At 46.1% G+C, this 27,867-nt stretch overlaps 1 protein-coding gene across 1 annotated transcript in view; it reads left to right on the top strand.

Annotated features, from left to right (window-relative positions):
- Nucleotides 1–22,286: 22,286 nt before the first annotated feature.
- grin2db (glutamate receptor, ionotropic, N-methyl D-aspartate 2D, b) overlaps nt 22,287–27,867 on the top strand; it is a gene marked incomplete at both ends in the record, with an annotated part of 25,735 nt that continues 20,154 nt past the window's right edge. Inside the window, 4 exons of the mRNA XM_083679275.1 lie at nt 22,287–22,586; nt 22,898–23,104; nt 24,037–24,303; nt 26,958–27,286. Coding sequence (XP_083535401.1) covers nt 22,287–22,586; nt 22,898–23,104; nt 24,037–24,303; nt 26,958–27,286 — 1,103 coding nt within the window. The remainder of the gene's footprint in view (nt 22,587–22,897; nt 23,105–24,036; nt 24,304–26,957; nt 27,287–27,867) is intronic.

Below are 27,867 nucleotides of genomic sequence, written 5' to 3'. Positions count from 1 at the left end.
TCTGTACAATATGTCTGCAGGAGAGACTTCAGTGTTTGATCGAACCGTTCAAGCGCCCCTGGGACTGCGCATGATGGGCAGAGGACAGGTTGTGTTTAACATATAGCCGTTTCAGCACCTGTGCAAACATACAAGCGGTGAAGTTAGAACATTGGTCACTCAATGACCTTGGGAATGCCAAATATTGAGAAACTGAACTAAAGCTTTCACCACAGATCTAGTTGTTATTGCGTGTAAGGGATAAACAGCAGGATACCCAGTAGTTTGACACCGGTAAGCAGATAACTACTGCCAGACTTTGAGCGTTGCAATTGACCAACACAATCAACAATCAAGTGCTCGAATGGGCAACCCACCATAGGGATAAGACAAAGTGGAGCTGGCCTGATTGATCAGGCTTGCCAGTCAACTGGCACGTGATATGTTTTAATGTAGTTTGAGATGTCACTTCAATCGTGGCCAGAAGTAGTAACGCAACACCCGGTCATACGTTTTCCTCACTTCCAAATGTCCAGCCACATTGTGCTTGAGACCTCCCATGACAATCTGGTGAAAAGGGGACTACAATTTGCAAAATGGCATCACCTACAAAGTCCTCACCATGGGGCACCCATTTGCGAATTAATAACCCCTCCTGGAGGAAGTAACCTTGGGCAGAACTCACATTAACTGGTAATACTCTCTCAAAGAGCTCTTTTAACAAAGAGTCCAGCTGCTGTTCTGTCACTAAATCCTCCCAAGAAACCGAGTGGAACTGTTCAGGGAGAGGCCAATCAAATTGTTCTGAAATAGGCAAGGAATCCTGCCCAGTCACTGCCTGCTCAAGCCAGGAAGATAAACCTATCTGGAGAGCCCTCTGACTCTTCTAGGACAGGGGCAACAGGGCTTTGCTATGTAACCACATGAGGCCCCATCAGCCCAAACCTGCACACCAGCCAACTGGTTCCCAAGAATAAAATCAATACCTTGAACTGGAAGATTAGGCTGCACACCCACACAAACTTCAACATATGCACTGGAACAGGAAATACAGATAACACCATCCCCCGAATGACACAACTGCACTTTCGACTTGCCTTCACAGTTGTTACATGTGGCCCTATCAAAGAAAAAAGTCTGAGTCACTCACTGAATCTAGGAAGCAACCGCAATTTGACCCCTGTCATTTTGAGCAACTCTTACTGGAGACCCCGCTTCCTCCTTAAGCGAACCCTCTTTGATAAGGTCTAGCTTCCTTCTAACTGTAATTTAGCAAAGGCAGTTTTCTGTTTAATCTCCTCTAATGCAAGCTCATGGGTTTGATGCTCAAGTTTTAGCAATAACAGCTCTTTTTGTTGGTCAAAACGCCACTGAGCAACACCCGGGATACAATTGGAGGGTCCTGATTTCTACCTCCACCAGCCCCTGATTTTTACCTCCACCACCCTCTCCTGGTCTCCTTGTCTCCTTGACTTAATCTGCACTGTTGGAATAGATTATACTGGCTAAATCCCACCACCTTGCTTTCACCCATCCTATGCTTTCAGATCAGTGTAGATGGTGGAGTGCAGAGGCCACAAGTGAGATGTATCCTGTGTACTGTAGTCTCTATGGACTGGGCTGTGGCAGGCTGCTGGAGATGGTCAAGAAGATGATGGGTGAGGAATAGATTTAACAGGTGATCGTTCAATTGATTGCTCGATTGATTAATTCATTGTGGACCCTGTGGGGAGGAGCAGAGTGCTAACCATGGTGAAGATTGGAAATGGTGGTGGATGACTGATTGATTGATTTAGCCAACATTACAATCACAGTTTCCTGGCGTCCTTCATGGCCAAGGATAGGTGAAAGGATTGGTGAGGGTTTCATCAGATTGCTTACACCTATCAAGTCCTACCAGATCAGTGAATACAAAATGAATGGAAGCTCTTAAAGACTGTTGAAGCGTAGTATAACCTCTACGTTCCCTGGTGTGTGTGTGTGTGTGTATGTGTGTGTGTGTGTGTGTGTGTGTGTGTGCGCGCATGTGTGTGCGTGTGCGCGCGTGTGTGCGTGTGCATGTGTGTGGTTAGCAGTATGTAAGCTATATTCAGATGAGCAGGAAGTGCAAGGTAATTAACGAGCGGGCAGAATGCCATCTTCACATTACTGGCTCTTAAATTTCATAAGTGGTCACATGCCAAGGTCAAAGTGCAGGTTACCACCCTCTCAGAGGGTAGGTATGATGGAAGCGTTCCAGGCCTATTTTTGGTAATCATTAGATGGCCATGCCAGAAAGAACGGATGAGTAAGTAAGTCAGTACGGTGTGTTAGCTTTGTGTTCTCTTAGGGTTGGGGTTAGAGGTCAAAGGGTCAGGTTACAGTTAAGAGTTTAGATGAGGGTTAGCGGTTAGAATCAAGTGCATGACTGGAGTGAGCCCTCACTCCGTTCTCTCCAGCATGGACAGATAGTGATAACCTCCCTCACCCTCTCTTACTGCATCTCTCCACACATCCCACTGGACCCTTCTGATCTCTGTTTTAGTCCGATCATCAAAAAACCTGGCGTATTTGGGTCAGGCCTTAGCCTAGCTGGGAGAAAGGGAAAGTAACCGTCAGGGATTTTTACTTCGACTTTCTTTTCCATAAATATGTCTTTTCAGACGCTGTCTCACTGCACAAAAGCTGTCAGATGTAATTGTACTGTATTAAGAGGAGAATGGTTATTTTGCCCACACTGGCAGGTCTCTGTCTTCTGCCGTAGGTTGAAGACCCATCTCTTCAGGTTATCTTAACTGTCCCTCCTAAAGACCTCTTCATCCCCACTACCACCCTGTATGGTTTCTCTACTGTATATAAATGTAAACAAATAATAATAATTCTTACTTATTCTAGCATTGTGACTGCCAATGGCCCCTGGTCCTAGCATAGATTTATTTTTCTTATGATGACTAATGGATGGATGATTCACTTACTTAGACAAATGGATTTATTGTAATTCGCTTTGGATAAAGGCGTCTGCTAAATGTCCAAAATGTAAATGTAATGTAAATGTCTCTGTGTAACAGTGGCTCCTGTGAGTTGTGATGTAAGCTATGTCCTTAATCTCCTTCTAGTGGTATATCAGGTGGGCACTCAGCCATTGATTGGACCTGCTTCTTAATTGATACAGTACCACCAGAGACTGCCCATCATGGGGATAGTGATGGGAGGGGGGCTTAGTGTGTGTGTGTGTGTGTGTGTGTGTGTGTGTGTGTGTGTGTGTGTGAGTGTGTGAGTGAGTGAGTGAGTGAGTGAGTGAGTGAGTGAGTGAGTGAGTGAGTGAGTGAGTGAGTGAGTGAGTGAGTGAGTGAGTGAGTGAGTGAGTGAGTGAGTGAGTGAGTGAGAGAGAGAGAGAATACAGGGGGATGTGAGAGAGAGAGAGAGAGAGAGAGAATACAGGGGGATGTGAATTCCCCAGTGACCCGGATGAAACGGAGCGCTCACTTATCCTTATCGAATCCCGATCTCTTGTTGTCAAGCAGCGTCCCGTTGGGGGAGACCCACACATGAGTGAGGAGGACGGGATTATCCGGCATCGTTAGACGCTCCAGACAACGTTCCGGACTGTGCCGACCACTGCAGAAGGAACCAGGGTATTAAAATTCAACATGATACAGTAGCTGGGATTTTGTGAAAGGAGAGCTAGAAACGTTTTGATTGTTTCCCAAGACGCTGAGACAACACAATCTTACAACGCATGCTTGCGCTTGCGCACACACACACACACACACACACACTTGTAATCCTGAGACTCGCTTTCAGTCATAAAAAAGAATAATTCATTTGCAGGTCCTCCATATTCATGAACTCAGTGATATAAAGTGCATTCATTACATTGTTGTACTTATGTACCCCGATGAATAATAGATGTTATTTTAAATTGTTCATTGTTCTTTAATGTCATTATTAATCTGAACATGCAGCGAAACCACAGGCTTTCATCCACAAAGAGGAGATGGTGTGTGTTTGTTCATGTGTGCGTGTGTGCGTGCGTGTGTGTGAAAGAGATACACACACACCTCACACTGTAACCTACTGTATTTCTTCTCCAATGTGTGTATTTGAACCAATGTGTGTATTTTAGCTAGTGTGTGTATTTGAGCTAGTGTGTGTTTTAAGATGTTCAGAGCAGGGATGATCAGAGGGTGTGAGTTTAACACATTCATCTGGGCTCTCCAGAGGGACAAAAGTTGAGCCTCTCCACAGCGAGGACAAAAATGCCACGGCAAAAAAAGAATAAAAAAACGTAATTTATTCAGGGAATGGAGGGGATTTGCAGACAAGAGCGTGAGGAGGGGAAGGGCACTGGAATGGATTATAATTCCATTCATACAGCCGGTCTGTGGGAGCTATTGCTCTGTGGCCCAGGGTATATCCTTCTCCACACTCTGATTGAGAGAAATTCAATTGCCTCTCTCCTCAATGCCTAGTGTGTGTGTGTGTGTGTGTGTGTGTGTGTGTGTGTGTGTGTGTGTGTGTGTGTGTGTGTGTGTGTGTGTGTGAGGAAGAGAGAGAGAGAGAGAGAGAGAGAGAGAGAGAGAGAGAGAGAGACTGTGTGTGAGACTGTGGGCATGGAGAATATGGACACTAAGGGTGGGTTTGAATAGATCTCTTGCTATCCCTCTCTCCTTCTGTCAAGGCCCCATTGCCCCTCCCTTCCCCCCTCTCTCCCTGCATGCCAAGGCTCCCTGTCTTTAGTGTTCATGCCAGACAGGCTAGCCTGGCTCAGAGAATCATCCTAAGGGCTTGTGTCTTTAACACTATTCCACCGAGGGCCAAGTATCCATTCCTCTCTTTACCTCTCCCTCCCCACCACTACCTTCTCCTCATAATCTCTCTCTCTCTCTCTCTCTCTCTCTCTCTCTCTCTCTCTCTCTCACTCTCTCTGGAGACTGAGAGAAGCACTCCTGACATGGCAGAGACCCAGTCGAGCTGAACGATCTGAAATTATTAGCCATCTCTCACACTGAAGCTATTTAATGAACTGCTTTTTAAGTTATTGTTTTTTTGAAAAAACATTTAGGGGATTTATCAGACCTAATAACATTTGGATGGTTATATGTGTGGCTGTGTGTCTATGTGGGGTGTGTGTCTATGTAAGGTGTGTGGGTGTCTCTATGTCTGTGTGTGTGTGTGTGTGTGTTGTGTACGTGTGTATGTGTGTGTGTGTGTGCGTGTGACAGAACTCTGGTGTTTGATTATTAGCTCAGAGCTAAACAGATGCGTAAACAGAGATAGGGGAACTTAGTCAGATCAGATTAAGACAAACACCAAAAATCAAACCCCTCAGACACACACACACACACACACACCTAGCAATAGCACTAAATTGTACATACTCTTTCGTATTCACACACACCCATGCCAACGCACGTACAACGCACATACTATTACAGCTACAAGACACACTTCAAATACTGATCATACATACACACAGCAAGAGGCTACAGTACACACACACACACACACACTGGCACACACACACACTGGCACACACACACTGGCACACACACACACACACACACACACACACACAAGGGCAAATACAGAGATGCATACCATCACATGCCTCATAAAACCTAATGGTAGCATTCCAACATTTCCTTAGGCATGAAGGGGAGAAAGAGAGATAGAGAAAGAGAGGGAGAAAAAAGAGAGAACACATACTTTAATGATGAATTGATTGATGAATGCAAATGAAGATGAATGCATGCGGCAAATAGATAACCAGAGGAATCTGACATGTTCCTTGGTTAAGGGGGCTCACCTTTACTGCTGCAGAGAAATGAATGGCTGATGTCTATCTGGCCTATTAATACAGTAGCACAGCCAGTACACCAATGAACCAGATATTGATCCTTATCCCATACATATCATATAGCCTTGCAGAAACAATGGTTGCTCACTATCTCCCATCGAGGCCTGATGACTGGGGCTTGGAGTTCCTTCCAGGCACAGATCTAGGACCAGCTCTCACCCTCCCCATGTCCTTTATCCTAACCTTAACCATTAGATTCATGGCTATATGCATATTAGGTACAGTCCTGGGATAATGGCGTCAGATAAGTGGCAAATGCCGAGCACGCGCAATCTGGCGCTGTCGAGCAAGAAAGAACTAGCGCTCTATCTAACTATATAGAGCGCGCACAGGTAGTGTTGGGTAGAATTCATCAAAATTTAGAAAAACTCAGAAGTTACTTTACTCTTACAAATACACCCCCTCCGCGCATGAAATGTTTCCATTGTCCTTACAATATCCATCTCGCCCTAGCTGATGTTTTGCTAGAATATTTTACAGGTAAATGGCATTGTACAACATCTATTTAATGAGATGGAATATACTACTGAATATGCAAAACCAAGATTGGACCAATCGCGGCCTGACTGGCTTGTTATAATGCCATTGATAGGACAAATCGCCACAACAAACAAACCAACTCCCTATGGACTACAGGTTGTTATGTCTGAAAGTTTGTGACAATTGTTTTCTGTTAATAATAATAATAATAGAAAAAACTCTACAGGGCATGAGAAGCAGCCATGTCCGACAAACAACAAAGCCCCCAGATAATGTTTCTAACCATTTTATAAATTCATGCTGATTCATAATTTTAAAAAACGAACCCTAAACTAAAAAATCTCTCCTCTTGGACTAATGTATTGCGTGCGACAATTATTTTCGACTTGCAAACGTGACACTGGCACTCATGCTCGAAAGCGCTATCTCGTGCGTGCTCGACATTTGGCATTTGAAGCCATACTTGAGCTACGCTTTCTATAACATCGATCAGAGGTTGAGAATGTGTAGATGCAAGTGAGGCAAGCTGATCTACGACTGGGCTGGGTTCATGAGAGGGGAATGGCTTCCATACTGGCTCCCAGAGTCTAATAAGCATGATGTTGCCCTTGCCATGATGATCCACCATCATGCCTAGATGGCACCATGTTGCCGTCTAAGGTTAGTTAGAAGTCCCACCTATCACCAAGGCACACGCACACACAAACACGCGCACACGCACGCACGCACGCACGCACGCACACACTCTTTTACATGCATTTTCAGTCTCCAGTGTGTGTGTGTGTGTGTGTGTGTGTGTGTGTGTGTGTGTGTGTGCTTCAGATCTTGTGTATCACGCACCTCCGCACATATATTGATGAATGTTAAATGAGATGGAACTGAGTGATGGACATGTCACATTTTCAAATGTTCAATACATTCGCATCAATAAAGTGATACGTCTGCCCTACGGGAGTTACATTTTACCATGTGTGTTTATGTGTGTGCATGCAAATTAACCACGACTCTCCTCCAAAGGTTAAGCCCAATCATAAAATCATTTACAGTGGAGCATGGTGCAGAACCCGCTAATGATCCGTGGCGAGATATTGATCCATTGATTGAATGAATGGAGGAAAGAGTAACATACTGTATGGCTCCAAATATCAACTCTCTTCTTAAGTCTCTTAGCTGCATAGAAAAACACGCGCGTGCGTGTGTGTGTGTTTGGAGAAAGAGAAAAGTTATTCTTAGAATTGTAGGCCTAATTCAGATGAATTGATGATTTACTTTTTATGAATGAATACATATTGATGAATTGAGATACATTTTTGCCCACTGTAACACACTCACTCAGCTCCAGCAATCTCACACATATGCAGATATGCAGCACATGTCTGAATTACACAGCAAGATTTAGATCAGCATTGCCACCCCCCGTCTCTCGCACACACACACACACACACACACACACACACACACACACACACACACACACACACACACACACACACACACACTTCAGGTCCCTCTTCGCACAGAATACACAGGACAGGGTGACACTCACATGTGGATCCGCAGACAGTGGCGAAGCGCGCCTCCGTTTTGCTTGGAGAAGCAGAAAGAGCGATAGGAGGCAGGAGAATGGCAGGACGGCTGGGGAGGGAGGGAGCGTGGGATGGAGGGAGGGGGAATGCGGAGGGAGGGAGGGAGAGGGTGCAATAAGAGGGCTGAGTGGTTCTAGTAAATATTTATATTGCATTATGATACGCGGTAGAGTGAAAGAGAGAGAGAGAGAGGCAAAAAGAGGGAGAGATATAGAGCGTCCACCCCTTTATTAATATTATCCCAGACCGCTAAGTTTAGCATTCAACACGTGTCGCCAGTGATGGAGAGAGAGAGGGAGGGAGGAGGGAGAGAGAGAGGTTGACGGTTGCTAGGTGACGGGGCGCATATACTGAATTTTAACAAAAGAACAGGGAAAGAGGGAGAGGGAGAGAGAGAGTGAGAGAGAGAGAGAGAGGAGAGAGGGAGGGAGAGAGAGGTAGAGAGAGAGATCGTGAAATTGAATACATGTAGAATATATATTTAGATATATATTTTCAGGGGGAAAACCCGCTAACGGATACCTCAAAAGGGAAGGATGTGAAAAGGATGGAGGGACGAAGGGAGAGAGGGGGGAAAGGCTCTTGAAAAACAGTAAGTACATTTATTTTAATGAATTTGCGGTGCGAAGGTATTTCGCTCTTGTTTTGCCTACTGGTTAGATTAATTGCGGCTTGGGCAGTGAGCGGGTGCTACGCGTCATTGAGACAGGGATAGGGGCTCGGGTGTCGGCATCTGTAAAGCCGCTCGTGATGGAAAGATGGATGGCCGGAGATAGAGAGGTGGAAACGGCCGGCGCGCGGGGCTTTGACCCCTCTGTCATTGCTGCGCGTGAACACTCACCAGCTCTTTTACCCCCTCAACGCATAGGCTCTCTCTCACACATGTAGCCTGTAGATGCAATATGAAAAAGGCCACATATGGACACACACACACACACACACACACACACACACACACACACACACACACACACACACACACACACACACACACACACACACACCATCGGCAGTCCAATTAGCGAAATCATAAAACAGCATTTTGTTTGTGAACAGCATGTTTATTTCATTTATAAAACGGAGTTATCTGGTCTGTTTTACTTATTAAAATACTGGGGTTGGTTGTTCAGCAGTTTTTCCCACTTGCCTGTGGATTTATCAATTGAAGTGATCATGATGTTAATTTTGCAGGATAGGGCTACAGTGTCAGTGTGTGTCTGCATCAGTGTGTTTGTGTGCGTGTGCGTGCGTGAGCGAGTGTTGCACAGTCTTGCTCTTCTTCAGCTTTCTGTAAGATTGTCCATCAATCTTGAGACGATCTATTTATATCTCGGCGCGCTAGCTTGGGGAATTCGTTAAGACCACTCTGTCCAGGTACAACAAAACACTGTCATCCTCCTGTTTTCTCCAAGGTATACATTTTTTCTCAAACTGTGACTTGACTGAAATAATATCCTCCGACAGTTGAAACGCTGCTTTTCTGCCTGGGTTTGGAGAGTGAGCTCCGCTCTGTTGTGGTGGTGGATTTCTAAATTTACATGCCGTGTTTTCATCCTTCGGGTGCGTAAATAACTTTTTGTCCTCGCATCGCTTTATTCGTGGAGAAATGTAGCAGGTAAACAGTACTACAGGCCCCAATATAAGCAGAACCCCGGTTCTTACTGAACCCATACTCGTAGTATGAAGCGAGAGAGTATCTGACCTGTGTGGAATACACGGTGTTGTATTTCATAGATGTGCTGCAGTGTTTTTGGATGCCATATCAGACTCATTGGTCTGCATTGTGATATTTCACATAGAGAAAAATGCAGGCTGTATGATGATCGTTCTGAGCTGTTTGGATTCTCAAGCTGATGCATTGGAATCTTTTTTTTTTTTTTCCCACAGGTGAATATATTGACTATTCTAATTAGCAACACACACACACACACACACACACACACACACACACACACACACACACACACACACACACACACACACACACACACACACTGCAGCAGCAGCACCGTAATGCATGCGTTGCTGGTAATGTGTTGCCTTCAGTGTCAATACAGCCCCCACTCTGCCGATCTGTCTTACTGTCGCCCACAGAGATCTCTACTGTACCAGCTGTGAGCAGGGGGAAGGGGGGAAGAGAGAGAGGGAAAGAGGGGGGAAGAGAGGTGAGGAGAGGTAGACAGAAGGTGTGGAGGAACAGGATATGTGTACAGAGAGCGAGAGAGAGGAGGTGGAGATGGAGGGGAAAGAGAGGAGAGCGGGGTGAGAGATAGGAAAAGACAGCAGAGGGAGGGGAGGGAGGGGGAAGAGAGGGAGACGGGGAGGGGGCTGCTGGAATTGAATATCAGAGGGGGGACATGGTTGGAGGGCACAAGTGGAGAGATGAGAGGAATAGAGTCAACGTTTGTGTGCTTTTTTCTCCCTCTCTGCTCTTCATCAATTTCACCTCATTGATTCCTCTACTTTTTCACGTAACAAGCTCTACACTATCCTCCTTTTCTCAACTCTCATTTCTTCCTGCTATCCGCCTGTTTCTTCTTCCCTCAATCCCTTCCGTTTCTTCTTCCTCACCCCGGCAACCTGTGTCCTCCTCCTCTAACCCCCCCTTCTTCCATCACACCTTCCTCTCTTCTTCTTCATCTTCCTTTCCTTTCATCCTTCTGTTTTAATGCAACATCAGGGGTTAGTCTCCCAAATCCCACCCAAACCCCCACGCACCCCCCCTCCCTCTCCATCGCACCCCCTGTTTTTTTTAATACCACTAATTAAGGTAAAGCTCGTTAACATAGAACATCAATTAGTCTTTAATGAGATCAGAGGCTGGTGTTTTGGAGCGATTACAGTACTCCCCTCTCCCCATGCTCTCTTGTGGATTGGGCTGGGCTGTATTGATAAACAGCATGCTAATTCACATTAGCCTGTAGTGCCAGTAGGCCTAAAAGTCTGGGTCAGGAGAGGGAGGCTAGTTACAGTAGCACACGGCTGCATAGACAAATACACAGACAGACACTGACAGAGAGACAGGCAGACAGGCAGGCACAGACATGCACATACTGTACTGACAGACAGTGAGATAGTAATGGGGACACACATATTCACGTTCAAGAGAGATGATCGACCTTGTGAGTGCATACATACACACACACGCACACGCACACACACACACACACACGTACACACGCATGCACACACACACACACACACACACACACACACACACACACACACACACACACCCAAAGGTTTATTTTGTGGATATAATAAGTCCGGGGGCTGTTAGCTAACACACAGCTGCACATGGCTGCACAGAGTACACAGGTACACATACTCACAAAGTACATACTGGCATACACCCATGGGTATGCACACACACACACACACACACACACACACACACACACACACACACACACACACACACACACACACACAGCAGGCATGTCTGCACATGGCTGCACAGCACACACACACACACACACATACACACTTACACTTACACTTACACACGCACTTGCACTTACACACACATATGCACACACAGCAGGTGTGTCTTTGCGATGAAAGTGGACCTCTAGCATGGCTGCATATGGCTGCACAGTACACACACACACACACACATATGCGCATACACATCTTAGGAGCGCAGGAATGTTTTGCGCGGCGCAGCATTTTGCAGCAGTGTAGTGTGGTCCCTCATGATGATGGATGGGGCAGGAAATGACAGCATAAGTGGTTATTAAAAAGAGGAAATGGGGGCATTTATAAAAACTATGTTAGCCTGTGTCTGCGGCCCACGCCGTGTGTCACCCTCCAGTATGTCACAGCCCCAACGCTCCCAGGGCCACATTTACTAATGGTATCTCTGGGTTCGCAACTTCACCACAGTCCAAGAGCTGGCTTTTATTCAGTTCAAACAGGCTTTGTATACACTGCGGTCAGAGATTTTCTCAGCGTTTGCACCCCGTTTGCATCATGTTTTGTAAATGTCTTTCTTTCTTATGGTCTTACTCCTAATAACCTCTAATGTTGTATGTTTTGTCCTACCTGCTGAATGTGTTATAAACAGCAGGTGCAAACTTTACACCTGTTGCAAATGCAATAACATCCCTCACATCTGAGCACCTGCTGCCTTCAGCAGGGAATAAGACAATATCAAAGAAAGTGGGCAACAATGAATTGATATGGATGAGAGCTCCAGGTGAAGACAGTTTCATGTTCCTAGCCATTATGTGTTTTATTTCCTTATGAACATACCGGAACAAACAGCTGCATATGCTACAGTATGTGCAGCAAATGTGTCCCAGGAAGACAGTGAATTTCCCAGCTGCTTCCTGGTCTTACCATCCCAGCATCTGTATGTAGCATTAGGCTTCATCAGCTTGATTGTGGTCTGAGGAATGCTCAACATGGCAGCTGTTTAGCCATGACATTTCCATTATCAATCTACCAGGCATCTGCAGCCTCTGAAAACTGAGAGAAGAGAGAGAGAGAGAGAGAGAGAGAGAGGAGAGAGAGAGAGAAAGAGAGAGAGGAGAGAGAGGAGAGAGAGTGAGTCTATGTGTGTGAGTGAGTGAATGAGTGTGGATGAATCTTATTATATCTCCTGCTGGTCTCACTCACATACTGTCCTGGACCTGATGAAGGCATGAGATCATCACTTGATTGGGTTCTTGGTGTGTGTGTGTGTGTGTGTGTGTGTGTGTGTGTGTGTGTGTGTGTCTGTGTGTGTGTCTGTGTGTCTGTGGGTGGGTGGGTGGTGTGCGTGGGCGGGCGGGCGGGCGGGCATGTGTGTCAATTTGTGTGTGTGTGTGTTAAGTGTGTGTTAATCAGTTTGTGTGAGTGTGTGCGCGTGTTCTCTCTTTTTTTTTTTTTTTTTTTTTTTTTACTTCGGAGTGACTTGATGACAGCAAGCGATCCCCACGTTTTTGTGGGTGTGAGAGAGAGAAAGGCTACACAACAGGAGGCTGACATTCTCAAGACATTCTCACCACTTTTCTCTCAGCTCTTAACATTTATCATCCAACCCTTGAAAGCAAAGAGACAGAGAGAGAAAGAAGATGGCGAATTTCACAGTTGTCTTTGCGTGTAACAAACTTCACAGGTTCGGCAGCCATGGATTTTACCGTGTGAAAAACGCAACAGGAGGCTGACATTCCTCTCACCAGATCTTAGTCTTGAAATTCATCAGGGGATTCCAAAACCCCCAGAAAAGAGGGGCTGATTCTCACAGCCTCCTCTCCTTGATAGGCTTCTGTCTGCGTAGGGGTGCATTTCCTGAGCCAAGGCGTTTGTCAGACGTTTGTAGGGGTAGGATGACAGAAGTGTTTCTAGCACCCCCGGTTGTGATGCGGAGGCAGGGCCAGATGTGGTGTGAACACAGCTCCAACGCAGCCCTGCGTTGTTATGCAGCGTTAGATTCTCATTCTGTCTGAAGGAGGAATACAGGCCCTGCTGGCTCTAGAAACCCAGTACTGTACAGTGGAATGGTCCAATGTTGTGTAACTCTGGCTCATACTGTAAGTTCAAAGAGTTAGGCTGTGTGTGTGTGTGTGTGTGTGTGTGTGTGTGTGTGTGTGTGTGTGTGTGTGTGTAGTTGTACTGAGGAGTCACAGTCACTGAAGGCTTTCTTTACACTTGTTTAATCTGTTTTAGAATTAAGATTCTGAATCATTACTATGCAGCATTAGAGTCAGGGAGCCATTTTCAATGGTTGGTGTTGTGGTTCTGATGTTTAAACTAGCATAACCCGCCGGTCCTCAAGGCTGCAGTGTCTGCTGTTTTTCCCTCTTACCTTTTAATTAGTGACTGATTTAGACCTGGGTAGACTGAGTGGCTAATCAATTAGTATAATGGATGATTTACTGTGAGTGCTGGTGAGAGTCGAGCCTTGGTTTGTATGTGAATCACACTCTTTTGGTAGAAAACTTCAGACCCAATCCTCAAGGCTTAACGTTATACAATATAACGTAATACAATAGCTTTTTTTTTTGTAATAAGCATTCTATTACATTCCATTTTCCTCATTGCGGGGCTGAATATTAGCCCTGTCTCAGACTGGCTGTACTGTATGCTGGACTGTACTGTGTACTGGACTGTACCGTATGCTGGACTGTACTGTGTACTGTACTGTGTACTGTACTGTGCTTCGTGTGTGCTGCTGATTAGTGTTATATGTATCTTTCACAAGGAGGACATTCAGATTCAGACATGTTACAGTATGTGTCGAGTATGATTCCATTTCAGTCCATAGCCAGTGCTGGGTATTGAAGCTGCCCCCGACAAACAAAAAAGCCTTTTTGGTCCCCCGTCCTAAACCATGGGTGGGGGTCAGTGAGGGAAAATGACTTCCTTTAAAACACACGTAATAAGATAATCCTGCAAGCCGTACATTATAAGGACATCTTGACAGTGGATTTCAACAAAAAAAAACAATCTATATGTAAATCCAGTAAATGATGTGGTATTATACCCAGTTTAGGGATGCTAGAGGCTGGGCAATGTGCATTGCTGCAGTTCCCTCTGCTCGCATTCTGTACTGTGTTAGATGTCATATGACTTCTGGAAATTAAATATATTGTACCTCCATGCCCCCCTTACTGTAAGCAGTGCTATTAGACAAGTATTGGCAGAGGGAAAGTGACTCCCTGTTGGCTCCTTTTACAGCCATCTTTGTGCATACTGATGGGATGAGCAAGCGATGCTCTAAGTCAAGTTTGTCTAGTACAGATGTACTTATTGAAAACCACTCTGTGTTGTATTGTGTGGATTCCTCAGATACAGGGTCCCCCCGGGACCAGCCTTTCCACAGGAAAGCAGATGACCTTACTGATATTTATGACTACGCACTCAGGAGGCTAGTAAAGCATTTGTAGTTGATGTTTTGTGAATGGGGTTATTATTATGATGTGTGTGTGTGTGTGTGTGTGTGTGTATGTGTGTGTGTATGTGTGTGTGTGTGTGGAGGTTGCAATGTCTTGAGGATTAAATGAATGACAGTAGTATAATGTCAGAGTGAGATTACACATTGAGCTGCACGACAGTGCAGTGTGTCTCTGATCACAGGTGACTGGCTCAGGCTGCATAAAGATGAGCAGACACACACACACGCGCACAAAGACACACACACACACACGCTTGCACACACACACACAAAGACACACACACACACACACACACACCTCGCTTACATATACACGGTGCTTGGGTTGCATAAAAAGCACACAGATATCACTGAGAGAAGCTTCATTTAGATGAGTGAAATGTGTGTTCGGGCGTGTGTGAGTGCCTGTGATGAAATAAAAGACATTACTGGTATTCCTTTTTCATTGTATATGAGTTAAAGGTATGAGTATGGAGTAGGGTCGTTTCACTACACTTAGTAATGCTATTCAGCTTACTGTACAGCACAGAAGGTTTCCATTACACACATGAAATATGTGCTTGTCTTGAGAAAAGGAGTCTGAATCTGAAATGTTACAGACTTGTAAAGCCTTTTCACATGATCCTGTTCAATGTTGTTGTAGAAAAAGATGGGGTTGAGTCCATGCTTTATTTGACGTTACATGAGATCTGTCCCACTCCCAACAGTGAACTGTGTGCTCCAGAATCAGCAGTCGTTTTTGGAATGGTAGAAACTGCAGTTTAATTTACAGTAGATGAGTCTCTGACAGGTTAGTATGAGACAGTATTAGGGTTTCATTTAAACTCCATCATTTCAGGAAGTTAATTTAGATTAAATGCCACTTTTCCACTAAGTAATGACATTTCGATTCATCTCCTGAATTGACTGAATTGAAATGGAAGTAATTGACACCTACCCTCCCTTGACAGCAGTTTACATCTAAGTGGATTGTTTTAAATGAATCAAATGAATGTGTGATTCTCGGAACTTGCACAAAAACAGATTCAGTAGGGTCTTACAGTATTAAATGATCTAATCAAATGGCTGTCTAATCTAAATTAATCTTCATGACCTAACAAAAAAATTGACATTTCCTGCCATGGCCTACATGAAAATGCAACGCACAGAAATGTTGAATCGAAAAATACATCCTTAGGCTGCAGCTAAGATCAATATTAAAATGTTGAAATGGGACATTGTTGTTTTGTGCATGTGAGTTAAAGGTTATAGAATATAGAATTGAGTTGAAAAATGTGCTGTTTGTGGCAGAAACCAGTTGTATAGTGCAGTTCCATTTATTCCTAAAGATAAACACACTGTATACATTGTCTGAAAGATAAGGTTCAGGCGTGGTGGAGTTAGGAAGAGAATATAGAGTTCCACTGTATATTGTCTGTTTAGCTGTGAAAGGTTAAAACAGCATCCAATATATTTTAATCCTCTTGGCCCAAACCAAACAAACACTTAACCTTCAAATGTGGCTGTGCGTTTAGGACGATATGTTATCATAATGTGAGGCATACCCTCAAATGTTAGTGTTGCACATAAAAATAACATCACATTTAGGTCACTACAATCCTAATCTGGTTATGGCGCCTTGCACCCTGTGGCATGTGTAATTTACAAACGTTGTGTATTGTGTTGTTCTGAGAGGGCCTGGTGTCAGGGCAGGTTGATAGATGAGCCCATCGTTTGTCACCTGAATAGGTTATGATGGCCACCACCATCAGGTTCAGGACACAGCGCTTTACGATAGCTGTTTACAGCCGTGCAGTAAAAGACATTGTACTGTATACACTGGTGCTCCACGCAGCACTAAACAGTCATCAGGCTGGACATTATGTACAATGAGGAAGACAACAGCCTTGTGGTGTTGTTCTTTGACAGGGATCTTAGAGAGAGAATAGGGAGGAAGAGAGGGAGGGAGGTAGAGAGTGAATTAGAAAAGGATGCAAGGGTATGGATGCAAGCAGTATGAGAGGGATAGAAAATGGGGGGGGGGGGGGGTAAGAGAGAGAGGGGGAGTGAAGGAGATGCAGAGAGAGGGAGAGGGAGAGGGACTACAGGTGTGAGTGGGATAGCATAGAGTGAGATAGAGAGAGCAAATGAATGAACAACTGAATGATTAAATGAATGAATGCGTGAATGAGAGAAAGTCATTGACGGAGAGAGGGAGTGTGAGTGTGTGTCAGAGAGAGAGAGAGAGAGAGAGACAGTCTATGTGGGTGAGTGAGTGAATGAGAGAGTGAATGAGTGCGGCAGGACAGAAAGAGAGAGAGACAGAGAGAGGATCTGTTCTATCAGAGAGGACACACTCCAGTGGCTGTGATTGAAGTATGGGCCAATTAACACAAGGAGCATTGAGCTCCAGCTGCACTTTCCTGTTCACTGTTCACTGTTCCCCTGCTTCTCCACACAACCATGTTCCCCTGCATGGCACACACACAGGGGGGACATACTGACTATAGATATACTGGGCTCGAGAGATAGATAAACTACAGTATTACAGCTAGGGGACATAGGGAATTACAGTATACAGATACAGTCTTCTATAAAACACTACCACAGTGATAGGGTAGGGTGTCATTAGCCTTTATGTCACACACAGGACACGTCTGCATTCTAATGCCGTGTCTCAGTACCACAGTATAGCACACTATTAAATCTAGCACAGACAATCTAGCACAGAGTGGTGTAGTATAATACCATCTGTGTACTGCAGGGGTGGTTGGTGGAGGTAGAAATTGTGTTTGATACCGTTCCTCATTCCATTCCATGCATTACAATGACCTCTGATTCCTGCCTCCACTAGCCTCCAATGGTGTGCTGTAATAATAGTACAACTAAGGGTAAATGGGATATAACATGATATTCCATGACAGATATAGAATACACCACAGATTGTAGGAATAGGATACTAAACGGTATTACTTCTACAGTACTTCAGCTCTGTGGAATATACAGGACTGTATAAGGGATGAAACTCAGATAACAGTCTCAGATGGTGGTCCTCTGTGGCTCAGTTGGTAGAGCATGGCGCTAACAATGCTTAGGTTGGGGGTTCGATTCCCGTTGGGACCATATATACTGAAAAATGTATGCACTCACTGCAATGTAAGTCACTTTGGATAAAAGCATCAGCTTAATGGTATATGTTAGATAACACAGTGGAATTGTTCATGACACTACTCTGCTGTGCTTCAAGGAACTTTACTCTGCACAGACCTACCACACATCTTTGGAATAGGATACTTCTGATATACAGCTCTACAACAGGATACAGTACCTACCGTATGGCGTGATGCAGAAATGGACAGAGTTATGCACTGTACCTACTTCCGTAGTGCAAGGCTTTGGAATAGCGCTGTGTACTATGCTACACTACAACAGAGGGGTTTTTTCTCAAGGGTTTTTCTTCAACCTTCTGAGTGTTGATTGCATATCTAATCCATACAACAGCATTCACTGATCTTGTTTAGGACCTGAGTTAGATCTGAATTCATTTATAGGTAAGTTTTATTTGTTTTCAAATCTTCTCTCTGGGCTTATGAAAATATAGATTTTGCTGAATCAGTCTGGTCCCAGCTGTAGGTAGTAGAAGGATAGGCCTATTACTCGCAATGACACAGAACAGAATGGAACGCTACCGTTATGTGGAATAGAATACTACTTCATCACTCCAGCCTCAACAAGACCATTCACAAAGAGATCTGATGCAGCATTTTGCTGGCATTTTGCCTCCATTTCAGTTCAGTGTGAAAAGGCTCAGGAAGGTGTGAATGGCAGAAATTCACCTCCAGCAGTTTCCCTCCTCCAGAAACTATACTGGCCTGTAGTCATGGAGCAGACAGAATGAGTGTGTTTGTGTGTGGGAACAAAGCCTCACTACATTAAAGGTTTAATCCAGATCAATACCTAGTGAAAAGGTGTAGTCCCAACAGGTGTTGTAGGGGGAGGGAGGAACAACAGAGTTTTTTGTCTTTTTTATTTTAGGTAGATTGTGTTTGTATTTCTTGTTTAGTGGTATAGGCTGTATGATTTGAAGAGCTGTGTGAACAAAGTCTCACAACATTAAAGAGATGCAAAGGGATGATTTGGGCAACAAAAAAAAAAATCTGTGTCGGGTCCGGTCATTGTTTTATCTACATGATCATTGTTTTATCTACATGATATCGGGTCGAGCGGGCTCAGGCAGTTTCTATTAAACTATGGGGAGGTTGCAGGTCCATAAATAGCCAACCCCTGCATCACTAATGTATACCTTTTCCTAAGCAATTTCCTGGTTGAGGATTTTCTGTCATGAACAAGCCACTGTAGAATCGCCCATTTGAAACTCTGTAATGTCAGAAAAAGCTTCGTACCTTCCTTTTCACAATTCCCGCAAATATAAATGCCGATCGTATGGCTGTTTACAGGAGTATCTATTGATCTGTTCGTAAGACAACACTCGTTTTAAAGATTAAAACGAGAATTAAGTCTATAAAGTGCAACAGGCAGTTGGTTGGTTTTTCCCCAGCAAAGTTCAGTGTAGCTTCAAGAAAAAAAAAGAAAAAAAAAACTGCAATCTGATCAGGAACATTTGGCATGTTTCCACAACCTTTACTTCTCCTCAGTCTCAATGATTTTACTTCAAGGGGAGAGAAACACTCCCTAATGAGATGTGTACAGTCAACTACAAAGCAGCAAACTGCACGCAAACTAGTGTTGTCCAATGAGGTTGTTGACACTATTGACGCACTATTCTGCGTGCACCTGGCATGCGTGAGACTGACCTGGTACTGACCTTCGGGGTCCCGCTTTTCGCTCGTGAGCCAGTGACTGAAATTAAACAAATATTGTGTTGCATCTCTTTAAAGGTAAAATCTGGCCCGATATTTGGCGAGAAGCTGTAGCCTACAGATTTAAATACTGATCATTGGTTTATAAATCATTGGTGTAGCTCCAACAGGTGTTGTAGAACAACAGATGTTTCTGTTTTTTTGTTTTAGGTACTAAAACAGGTACAGTTTTTTTAGGTACAGTTTTTTTTGTGTTTGTACTCCTCCTCCTAACTACAAGCAGAGAGAGCACTTAAAGATAATTGTTTCCTTTTTAGTGGTATCATGATATGATTTATTTGCTGTGGTTTGGGTTTAAGTTGTTTTCTTGTTGGTATTTTGTCACAGTAAGCTAAAACAAGGAACATCAATTTAGCAGAACACCTTCCTACAGTATATGTAGAGTATGCTTCAACAAGAGCAGGGATTTGAAGAAGTACATTGTGTACACACTCCAAACAGGGCTAGTTCACTGCTGGAATAGTGTATACTGGAGGAATAGCACACAACCGTCCACACCACAGCATAAACACCTTAGCAGAAAGAAATATGATGACAGCCCTAACAGTAATGGCTTAGGGCTCAGCACAGTAGAATATGTCTTGGCGAAGTGATACGTGATGTACAGTATACCCCCCTTTCTCCCTCTCCGTCTCTCTCTCTCTCTCTCTCTCTCTCTCTCTTTCCATCTCCCTCTCTCCTTTTCCCCCAGTAAAACACAGCATGGTTTCTCTCCCTCTCTCTTTCTTTCTATTACGTTCCCTCCCTCTCTCTCTCAAACTAACGTGACTGTCTTGTTCCACCTCTCTCTCCCTCCATCTCTCTTTCTATCTCTTTCTCTCTCTTACTCCACACATGCACGCACAAAAGGCATGCACAAACGCACACAAACAGACAAACAAACACACACACACACGCACACACACGCACGCACACGCACACACACGCACGCACACGCACACACACACACACACACACACACACACACACACACACACACACACACACACATACACACACACACACACACACACACACACACAATCACACACACACACAGACACACACACACACACACACACACACACACACACACACACACCCTGTCACTCAAAATAGGAGGTTTGGCAGTGTGTTTGTTTAGGCCAAACACGTATACACATCCTGGTAATCAATATTTCTCTCTTTCCCGCTCTCCCCCATATTTTATCCCTCTGCTCCTCCCCCCCCCTCGTTCTCTCGTTAGTCCCCTGTTTCCTCTCTTCCACCCGTCCTCATCTCAGTCAGTCTTAGTCATGTGCCCTATATTTACCTCCTCTCAATATACAACATTTCTATTAATTTCCTGTCTCTCTCTCTCTCCCTCTTTCCCTTTTTCTGGCCCTCTTTCATTCCTCCAGTCCCTTCCTCCTCTCCTCTCTTTTCTCTGCCTTCTATTTTTTCCAAAGGACTCGTCAGGGTCAAAGAATCGTCAGACTGAAACGGAGAGAGAGGAGGGGATAGACAGAGAGAGGATAGAGAGGGAGAAAGAGAGAATATTATGTCAGCAAGCCCTGTTAATCAAAGCAATTGCGTGAGCACCTGGAGTCATGAAAAACAGGGACAGAGAGAATGAGAGAGGGAAATAGAAAGGGAGAGAGAAAGAGAGAAAGAGAGAGAGGAGGAGAAATCGAGAGGGGGATAAAGAGAGTGTGTGAGGGGGAGGTTGAAATAGAAAGGGGGAGGGAGGGAGGTTGGCACAGAAAGTAAATTGAAAATGATTTGCTAAGATGTGTGTGTGTGAGTGTGTACGCGGCACTTGTGTGTGTTAGTCTACTGCATTAACCCCATATCTCTCAGGCAATGATTATCTTCCCAGTGTTATGTGTGTGTGTGTGTGTGTGTGTGTGTGTGTGTGTGTGTGTGTGTGTGTTTGTTTGTTTATTTGTGTTTGTGTGTCTACTGCATTAACCCCCATATCTTTCAATCGATCATTATGTTGCTCTGTGTGTACTGGTATGTGTGTCTGTGTGAGAGAGTGTGTTTACAGTGATCGTAATTGTTGTTATCATTCATGCAGCACAGTAACCACCTCCGCCCCTATCTTTGTCTCTGTCTGCTATTTACTCTCTCTTTCTCTCCCTCCCTCCCTCCCTCCCTCCCTCCCTCCCTCCCTCCTTCCCTCTCACTGCCGGTTTCTATTTTCCTTCTCTCTCATATTGTTCCTTCTCAGCCTGTAGCATAAATAGCACCTATTTCATCTTGCCTCTCCCTCTGTTTCTCCCACATCTTTTTCCCATCTCTCTCCATTGTTTTTTTTCTTCTGCATACCATATTGCTTCTCCAGTATTTCTCCAGCCAAAGCTAACTTATATTACCCCATGATTGGATTCAGAATCCATTACACTCTCGCTCTCTCTCTCTCTCTCTCTCTCTCTCTCTCTCTCCCCCTCTCTCTCCCTCTCCTCTCTCTATCACGGGTACCCTTCCTCTCTATAGGCCATTTCTGATGTGAACATACTTAAAATTCTGGGAGAATGTTACAAAAATGTCAAAGTTTCCAAGTGTCCAAGGCTCTCTCTCTCTCTCTCTCTCTCTCTCTCTCTCTCTCACTCTCTTAGGCACCCTCTCTCAGTGCGTGTTACAGCTTCGTCCCCTCCCCTCCGCCCCTTGCCCCCCCCCCCTCCCCCTCGGTTGGTGTTGCCATGGTCGCCATACCCACCCTCTCTCTCCTACTGGCCCTGGCGGAGTGGGCGGGACCAACAGACTCCTCCCCCCATCTCTTGCTCCGCCCCAGGGAGCGGGAGCGGGATGCGGGCACCATGATTAATTTCAACATCGCGGTGATCCACGCGGGGGCCAGCGTGCAGACGGAAGCGGCGGCGGCGGCGGCAGCGTCCGGGCCCGGGGGAAGGGTGCTCTACCCTGGCTTCGGCCGGGTGCACAGCTCCCTAGGGGAGAGCGTGGTGACCCAGTGGGGCTATGCTAATGTCATCTGGTTACAGGTGATTCCATACTGTGGATTTATTCAACTTTGTTGTACTTTCACCATAACAGCCTACATGTACTGAGGCAGTGGAGAATAGTAAGGGTGATAGTGGGTAACCCTACAGTATTTAGCTGTGCTGTGTTGGTTGTCAGTGTGCTTTAGTGACACTAGCTGAGTGACAGCAGTCAAAATACCCTCTCTCTCTCTCTCTATTGTATTGCCCCTTCCCCAGGTGTGTAACAGTAGTCATAAGCTCTAGTTTCACCACTCTCATCTGTCTAACCTTACCTAAGCCAACCTTGTCATGTCCCTCCCTGACCTCCCCAGGTGAATGACAGCAGTCCTAAGATGCTGCTGTCCCAGCTGTGTGATCTGTTGGCAGCACGGCCCCTCCAGGGTCTGGTCTACGAGGAGGAGAGACCTCCGCGTACCGCCTGGGGACCCCTGGCCCCCATGCTGGAGTTTGTCTCTGCCCAGACAGGACTGCCCATCGTGGCTGTAGGAGGGGGAGCTGGGCTGGGGAGGATGCCACAGGTAGGTCTGGGGGAAAAGACTTGGATAGTGTTTAGGGAAGAGCTACAATGGTCGGTTAGGATGCTATGGTATTGGGTACAGTTGTAAGTGGATGAATGCTAGGGGTGAGTAGAGTTAGGCGGGGTAGATTGTGGATGGTTTTAGGAAGTTCAGAAGTAGGGAGAGGGTGATTGTGGAGAGGAGAGGGTTAGGGAGAGGGTGCCAGTAAGAAGCTGAGTCAGTGATCCTGTGGGGTGTTGCTTCATTTGATCTGTAAATGGCACCAAACTGGGCTACTGCACTCCCTCTGATGTCCCTCAGCTTGTGTCATGTCTGTCTGTGTGTGTGTATGTGTATGTGTATGTGTGTGTGTGTGTGTGTGTGTGTGTGTGTGTGTGTGTGTGTGTGTGTGTTTGTGTGTGTGCGAGTGAGTCTACTAAGCTCTGTTCAACACAGTTAGAATGTAATGTTTCATACATGATTTAGCTACCAAACTGAAAATAAGAAACATTACACATATGTTTACAAATAAATGTTTTAACCATTTACTCCTGAGGAATTAATTTGGAAGCACTTTGATGATCCCTCTTTGAAGATTTCCACCCTCCTAGTGCTTCTACAATCTTAATATAATCCAAAGCTGTGGGATAGACTCCTTCCAGTGCTCGTTGGAGACTTCTCTCCACACTCCTCGTCTATCATCAGTGTTTTAGCCTGTGGTTGCAATAGTACCGCAGCTGCATCTTGGAAACATCAACCCCCAAGATGCCTCCATACTGTGAATAAGCACAGGGTAGTCATGGGAGCTGTAGTTCTTTGTAGTGAAGCGCTGACTTCACTGGGTTGAAGTTTACCCTTCAGGCACAGATCTAGAATCAGGTTTCTTACCCCTCCCTAAACCCTCACCGTAATCACTAGAGGAGAAAAACACAAGTCTCTCCCCCCCCTAACAGGAGACAGGCTCCATCTTCCTCCAGTTCAGCTCCTCCACGGCCCTCCAGTTGGAAGTCATCTTCGAGGTGCTGGAGGAGTATGACTGGACCGCCTTCTCGGTGGTGTCCACGCGTCACCACGGCTACCAGGAGTTCCTGTCCATCGTGGAGGGTCTGACGGACGGATCGTTCATCGGCTGGGAGAAGAAGAGCGTGGTGATGCTGAATGTGACGGACGATCCCGGGGGGGCACGCACGCGCAGGCTACTGAAGGAGAACGAGGCGCAGGTGAGACAGGGGGAAGGGAGGGGGGAGAGAGGGGGAGAAAAGGGGGAGGAAGTGCTGTAAAAGTGCATAAGGCCATTTGTGGCTGGTTGGCTTCCTCCTTCTTCTGGTTTCTCCCTCTGTCCCTCTGTGTCTCTCTCTCCCCTCTCTCCTCTTTCCCTCTGTTTTTCTCTGTCCATCTCCCTCTACCCTTTCCTGCCTACTGTACTTCTCCCTTTCTCGCTCTCTCCTTCCCTCTCTCAAGCTTCAAACATCCCTCTTTGTCTTTCTCAATAATTGACTTGCTAGCTCCTCCTCTTTCCTCATAACCATCCCTTTCCACTTTCTCTTTTCCTTTCTCCCTCTCTCCTCCTTCCCTCTATCCCTCTCTACCCCTTTCTCCCATTCTTCACCCCTGCTCCCCTGTTCAGTTGTTCACTCCTTAACCCTCTCCTCTCCTCTCCTTTCTATCCTTGCTGGCACTCTCCCTCCCTCCCTTTCTCTCCTGCACAACTTTGCCTAGTGACAAGGCCTCTCTCCTGTGGGTTGTGTTGGACTGCTTAGGTTTCTTATTTCCCTCCATCACTCCCTCTCTTTTCTTGTTCCTACAGTCCTCTCCATCTCTCCATTACTCCCTCCTCTCCGCTTGCTGCATGTGCCTCTGCTAACAGACACCACTCTCTGTTGAGTTGGTTCAGTCTGGGTCTCAATGTCATTGCTAATGTCCCAGCATGGCCACTGCAGCTCTGTGTGTGTGTGTGTGTGTGTGTGTGTGCGCGTGTGTGTGTGCGCGTGTGTGTGTGTGTGTGTGTGTGTGTGTGTGTGTGTGTGTGTGTGTGTGTGTGTGCGCGTGTGTGTGTGTGTGTGTGTGTGTGTGTGTGTGTGTATTGGATTCCTTAGGCTCCTCTCTGCTGGTGTCACTGTTAATATAACATAGTGCCCGCAGCGGGCTGCCTATGCGCAGTGCATTAACCCTAACCCTTCCTCTCTCTCTCCCTGTCCTTCTCTCTCTCTCTCTCTCCCTCTCCTTCTCTCTCTCTCTCTCTCTCTCTCTCTCTCTCGCCCCCCCCTCCTCCTCTCTCACAGTGTTAATCAGTGCATGTGACTGCTCAGTGACGGTGTGTGTGTGTTTGCATTAAAGGCTCTCTCATTTTTCTCTTATTTTCTCTGTCAGTATCACATGTATGGTAATGTCCCCAGTGTAGAAGGTCTGACACACAGGTGCACTAGGTCGATTTCCACTTAAATGTCTATCTCTCTTTCTTTCCCTCTCTCTTTCAGCTTCCGCCCCTGTTTATTTGTTTTTATATCCGTTTCTCTCTTTCTCTCTCTCTCCCTCGTTTGTTCCCCCTCACCATTTTTTCTTCAGTCACTGTATGTGTCTGTTTATAACTCTGTTTCTCTCCTTCCCTCCCCCTCTCTCTCAGCCTCCCCCCCCCCCCTCTCTCTAATTCACTGGATGTTTATTGGCATACAGGCAGGATTGTTTTGCCAAGCCATTACAGTTCAAAATTCAATGAAGGCGCAATTCTCAAAATGCGCTTTCACTCTGTCTCCCCCACTCCCTCCCTCTCCCAATCTATAACTCTCTTTCTCCTTCCTCTCTCCTCCTCTTTTATTCCCCTCTGTCTCCCTCCCTCCCTCCCTCTTGCTTTTCTCTCCCCTTACCCTCTCTCTCTGTCCCTTCAGTATGTGTTAGCATTTAACCCCATTCCCACTCTCCCCCTTTCTCTTCCCCTCTTCACCCTTCTTCACCCCTTTTTTCCCCCTCTCCTTACCTTAGCACTTACAGTATGGACCTGATCCACTGCTCTCTCTCTCTCTCTCTCTCTCTCTCCCTTCTCTCCCCACCCCTGCTGTTACTATATCTCTTATCTCCCCGGGCCTTGATTTTGCCAAAACATGTCTTCCTCTCCTGTTCTCTCCTCTCCTCTCCTCTCCTCTCCTCCCTGCCTCCCTCCTTCCTTCCCTCTCTCCCAGGAGTGACTACTATGTTATCCCCCTCTCAATATTGCCCTCCCTTCTTCAATACTTCCCTCTCTCCCTCTTCTCTCGTCTCCCTGCTCTCCCTAGAGTCTGCTGCTTTTAATAACATATGTCGATGTTTAACCTCTCCCCCCTTCTCCCTCAGGTGTGTTTGCTCTTTAGCCCCCCCTCTCTGTTTCTCTCTCTGTACCCCCAACTGTTTTCACATTTCCTACCCTCACGTCCCCGTGCGCTGTCCTCATTTTCATCATGCCTAAACTCATGAACACGTCACCCCCCCCCCCCCCACCACCACCCACCATCCACCTCCCCTACCTCAGGTACATCTGCTCTTCAGCTAAACTTTCTCTCTCTGTTTCTGTCTCTCTCTGTCTCTCCTCTCCTCTCTCCCTCCGTCTCCTGTGACCCTTAACTCACCAACATATGCACATCTCTCCCTGCACTTCCTCCAATGCCCTCTCTCTTTCTCTCTCTCTCTCGTTCATACATATACTGTATCTCTCCACACACACACACAGACACACAGACACACACACACACACACACACATCCCTCTATCTCTCTCTACATCTCCCCCTCTCCCTCCCTCCCTCTGTCTCTCTCCGTCCCCCCTGACCCGTCCTCTTATCTCACTAGCGTATGTACTTTGTCTCCCCATCCCTGTCCTTCCCTCCTTCCCTGCGCTCCTCCAGGTGCGTCTGCTGTACTGCTCCCAGGAGGAGGCCGAGCTGGTGTTTAAAGCAGCCTGGGCCGCGGGTCAGGCCGGTGCCTCTCACATGTGGTTTGCTGTGGGGCCCGCTCTCTCAGGCCTGGGCCTGGAGGGCCTGCCCCGGGCCCTGTTTGCGGTGCGCCCCCAGGGCTGGAGGGATGAGCCCCGCAAGAGGATTGCCCGGGGCGTGTCCGTGCTGACTCATGGGGCCGTGGCACTGCGCAAGGACTATGGGGCCTCCGGAGGGCCAAACTTCGTCACCAACTGCATGACGGAAGTCAACCAGACCCAGAGGGTGCGGGGAAGGATGAGGTGAGGAGGGGCGGGGGTGGGTGTGGGGGAGAAGGGAGGAAGGAAGGTGGGGGAGGGTAAAGTGTAGAGGGGTGAGGAGATATACGGTAGAATATGTTAGGGGTGAGGGTGCGGTGGAGGAGGTGGAGAGAGGCAGCCGGTAATACATGATTCTGAATGTAGCCTGCGTTGTATGGTTGTCCTGCTGTTGTGTGTTGATGGTATTCCCTTCTACAAAGCATCTGTGGCCAGTGGACCATGTCTCATGTATATTGATGAGCATGGATCTATGACTATGTATGTCCTCCACTTAGACTAGTCAAACAAACACCAGGATACTAGAACAGGTATGTCAGGTACAAGCAGTTATCCTGCCGCTTCAATCCTCACGGGGCCCCCGAACCGTGTGTGCCAGGGCGCTGCAAGTGTGCCCGTGAACGTGTGTGAGCAGAAGAAGAGAGAGAGAGAAAAACAAATCAAAATAGCAACGGCAATGACAATATCTTTTGTACTGCTACCTGCTGTTCACTGTCTGTAACTGCATGGCAACCTTACCATGCTATTGGTGTGATAATCCATTGTCATACAGTACAAGGCATCTG

The sequence above is a fragment of the Argentina silus genome, assembly GCF_951799395.1.
Source record: "Argentina silus genome assembly, chromosome: 10".
NCBI classification, from domain to species: Eukaryota; Metazoa; Chordata; class Actinopteri; order Argentiniformes; family Argentinidae; genus Argentina; species Argentina silus.
The sequence above is the reverse complement of the archived record's forward strand: the minus strand, read 5'-3'. Positions and strand labels throughout refer to the sequence as shown.